The sequence below is a fragment of the Myotis davidii genome, unplaced genomic scaffold (genome assembly GCF_000327345.1).
Source record: "Myotis davidii unplaced genomic scaffold, ASM32734v1 scaffold799, whole genome shotgun sequence".
NCBI lineage: Eukaryota > Metazoa > Chordata > Mammalia > Chiroptera > Vespertilionidae > Myotis > Myotis davidii.
In genome coordinates this window covers 113,935-118,076 of record NW_006290670.1, presented here as the reverse complement: position 1 = coordinate 118,076, position 4,142 = coordinate 113,935, and the positions used below count along the sequence as shown (strand labels likewise).

General features: G+C 60.2%; 1 protein-coding gene across 1 annotated transcript in view; it reads left to right on the top strand.

Moving 5' to 3' along the window:
* Positions 1–4,142, top strand: part of SORL1 (sortilin-related receptor, L(DLR class) A repeats containing) — a 127,417-nt gene that overhangs the window by 116,592 nt on the left and 6,683 nt on the right. The window contains exons 46-47 of the mRNA XM_015563866.1: positions 1,530–1,722; positions 3,555–3,767. Of these exons, the coding sequence (XP_015419352.1) occupies positions 1,530–1,722; positions 3,555–3,767 (406 nt within the window). The remainder of the gene's footprint in view (positions 1–1,529; positions 1,723–3,554; positions 3,768–4,142) is intronic.

The window sequence follows — 4,142 nt, the reverse complement described above, 5'->3', positions numbered from 1 at the left end:
CACACACACACTGGGAATCAAGCCCTCAACCTGGGCATGTGCCCTGACCAGGAATCGAACAGTGACCTCCTGGTTCACAGGTTGATGCTCAACCACTGAGCCACGCTGGCTATATTTGGTCGAATGTTTAATTACCTCACCCCTCTGCCTTGGCAGGGCCAGACCAAGTGATTTTGCTGGCCTTATAGGGGCGGGGCAGTCCCCACCCCGGCTCTAAGGAAACAATGTGAAGAGTTCGCGTGCGAGGCCGCAGGGCAGTTTTGTTTATGAAGGAGGAGAACCTGCGCACACAGGAGAGGATGCAGAATAGGCTGTGGGTGGTGGATGCTGTCGTTTAGCTTCTTTCTGCATGCCTTGGTGGACTTGGCATAAGAGCACGAGGAGCGCCAGGGCACGGAGAGGACTGGCGTTTGGGGCTTGGCTTGGCAGTGGCCGTCATCGGCCCTTCCTGGTGGCAGGAGCCCAGCTTCTCGGTTGGGGCTGCAGCTCAGCCGCCCAGCAGGTGGCTGTGGCCGAGCCCTGCAGGTCCTCCTTCCCCTGATGTGGAGTTCCCCGAGTAGACAGGTCAGGGACCAGGAGACTTTGAGGATGCAGTGGGGTCCACAGGTGGGTCTGTTTTGGGTGGGGGTGGGGGTTAGACACTGGACCACGGGAAAGCATCAGGAGTCCTTAGGTCTGTCCAGAGCCCACGGCATGTGGGTCAGGGCTGTCCCAGTTGGGATGTTTCCGGCACAGGAGTCAGCCCATGTCAGTCACAAACTTGCTTATTTCATTCGTCCTGCAGAGCCCTCTTTTCGGCAAGGCCGGGCCAAGGGGGCTGCCACCAGCTTGGAAAAGCCGGAAAGCAAGGAGCCCTAGGCCGAGGAGGGGTCCCTGTGGGATCGGCCGAAACCGGCTCTCCGACATCCCTGAGGGGTCCTGGATTGTGAGAGGGCGCAGGCCAGGCCAAGGGACCCCACTGGTGTACGATCAGGGCGGGGAGGGACTGTGGAAGGGCTCCAGGCATGTCTAACCCGTCTCGATCAGGACTGTCTGGCTCAATCCCGATCTGCCGGACCCCAGCAGCAAGCTAGCCTACCAGTCGGGGAGCAATTGCCCCCTGGTGGCCAGTGCATCTCATAGTGAGCAGTTGAGTGGCCTTAGCATATCATTAGCATATTACGCTTTGATTGGTTGAACAGATGACCAGACACTTAGCAGAACCCATTCCAGCCGCTGGAACTGAATTGTCCAGGTTCTCGGTGGCACTAACATTGCCTGAGACGAGTGGGCTGCTGCCAGAGCCTTGGTATGGCCGGGCGGGGTGTCTGGAATGGGGCTGTGGGTCGGGCTGCACTACGGGGTATTTGAGACGCTTGGGATGGGAAGTGCCTGTTTTCTGGATCCAGGATCCCAGAGGTGACGCAGAAAGCTCTTGTGGGATACCCAAGCTCTAACACCTGTGAGCGGGCGGGGGGAGGTCGGGCAGGGCAAGCAGCATGGAGCGGGCAGCCTTCCTCAGCCCCCTGACCCGCTCTCTCTGTTCCCAGGGCTATGAGATACACGCGTTCGATAACGCCATGAACACCACGGCTTACCTCGGGAACACGACCGACAATTTCTTCAAAGTCTCCAACCTGAAGCTGGGTCACAATTACACGTTCAGCGTGCGAGCCAGCTGCCTCCTGGGCAGCCAGCTCTGTGGGGAGCCGGCTGTGCTGCTCTTCGACGACTTGGGGTCAGGTCAGTCTGCTGCTTCCAGGTCCCGCCTCGGTCCCGGGGAAACGCACTAAGCACGTAGCGTGGCTGATGAAAAGATGCTTTCTAAAATACTCATCCTTTCAGTTGAAAAGAAAATCACTAAACTACCCACTTAACCCGGCACGGGCTTATTTATACGCACCCTGAGCAGGCGAGGTGGGGGAGCTGCAGGTGTAAGTGACCACATGCTGAGTGTCGCCCAGGGTTGCTTGAAAAGGAGGCTCTATTGGTAAACAGTGGGTTAATAACAGCACTTTGGAGCCTGGCATTTCCTCCGTTTAAGGGGAACCAATCAGCAACTTTTACGCAGATTTGGGGACGCTGCTGTGAGGACCCCTGCCCGCTGCCTCGGAAACCCTGGTTCGCCCCCCAGTCTGCATCCTGCCCTGTGCTGCTCTCTGGGCCTGGGCTGTGCTGGAGGCAGGAGCCCCCTTACTCCTGCCTCTTCCACCTGCTGCCCCCTCTGGACTGCCCCAGCGTGAGCCACCCCCTCATAGCCACCTCACCGTTGGGTTGCCACACATGATATATGCTCCTTTTTGCTTTTGCTAAGTCAATAATGAAAGAAATTAAAGACACAAATACTGAATTGTTATATTTGGCGAGACCCTGCTCCCAGGCCTGTCTCCAAGAGACCCTGTTGGGGGGAGTCCCTGGGCAGCTGCCGGTTTCTGCCTGAGGCCAGGCCCGGCCAAGGCCCTCCCCTGCTCCAGGGGGCAGCCCCAGCCGAGCAGGCTCCCAGGTTCCGTGGGGACCCAGAGCGTCCACTGTGCTTCCTTAGAGAACAGGCTCCCAGGCCCACATCCTGCCTGCGGCTCAGGCGCCTTGGTTTCTGAGATGAAAAGCCTGCCCCTTGGGGGGCCCGGCCCTCACCCCACAGGGAACGGCTTTGCTCTACAGCAGCGGCTCCCGCTCTGCCTCCCGTGGCACCCGCCGGCCAAGCACTGCTCGTTCTGTGGCACCAGAAAGTGGTGTCGTTTTTGCCCATCAGACCAAAAAACCCCAAAAGTATAATTTTGATTTGTTCACACCGGATGGCGGTTGTTGTGTTGCCATGTTTTTATCTGGCGATCTGAGGGAGCAGGGTCGGTACCCCAACGGCCTGGCTGGGGGGTGCCTGTTGTGGACATTCTCAGGGCGCACCGGCCAGAGATCGCTGCCCCAGAGCCTGTGACGCCAGCGTGAAGCTGGTGTGTGTTTAAGACGATGGGAAGCGGCACGTGGTCAGGTTAGAGACACGCACATGGCTTTGCAGAGCTGCAAACAATGTCAAGTGCTTATAGGAAGGTTGTCACCCTCTCGGTTGAAGAAAACCCTGTAAAGCTCCCTGCGCCGATGAGTCCGGGCTGCAGGGGAGCAGGGCCGTCTGACGCTTCACGGAGCTTCGGGGAGTGCAGATGGGGGTCTGGTGCGAGGTGGGGGAGCCAGTGCAGTCCCATTCACTAGCACTGAGCACATGGCTCCCACACACGTCTGACCCCATCCTCCTCTGCGAGGCACGCCCGTGGCTTAAGCAGTTGCTCGGAAACCAGTGTTGGGGCCCAGCAAAGTCTCCCTTCGGAGAGATGACCCAAATAACCCGCAAGGTGTGTTAGCAGTCTCGTGGAGTTACCGTGTTTGCAGGCAAAGGGCTGGGGTCTGTTGGCTCAGGCCGGGAGCCACGCTGCACTGTGTGCAGGAGCCTGGCCAGTGGCAGACGGTCTGAGCGGGTGTGGCAGGCTCCCCGTGTTCTGCATGGGGGCGGTGAGGGCTGCCTGCTCTGACTCAGTCTCCTGCCCTCCCCGGGAGGCTGACTGCTGCCTCTTCCCTTGCAGGTGGGGATGTGTCAGCGCTGCAGGCTGCCAGGGCTCCTGACGTGGCTGCCGTGGTGGTGCCCATCCTGTTCCTGGTCCTGCTGAGCCTGGGGGTCGGCTTCGCCGTCCTGTATGCCAAGCACCGGCGGCTGCAGGGCAGCTTCACCGCCTTCGCCAACAGCCACTACAGCTCCCGGCTGGGCTCGGCCGTCTTCTCCTCGGGCGACGACCTGGGTACGTGGCCTATCCTCCCTGGGCAGAGCAGACCCCGGGGGGCCTTGGTTAGGAAGCACCTTTCCGAGCCATCCTCTGGGTCTAGAGGGCGCGGTGCTGACAGCGATCCCATTGCTTGGGGTTAAGCCTGTGAGAGCATTGCCTCTGGGGAAGTGGTGGCGCTGGCTGAGCGCAGCTCCAGGGAAGCCTGCTGGGCGCTGCCTGGTGCAGGAGCAGCGGCCTGTCAGGCTCTCAGTCCCGGCCCCTTCTCCTTCAGACCAGAGGTCGGAGGTCCCCACACCCAGTCAAGGTGAAAAGTCATGCTTTCGCCCTGGCCGGTTTGCTCAGTGGAGAGAGCATCGGCCTGCGGACTGAAGGGGCCCGGGGTCGATTGCG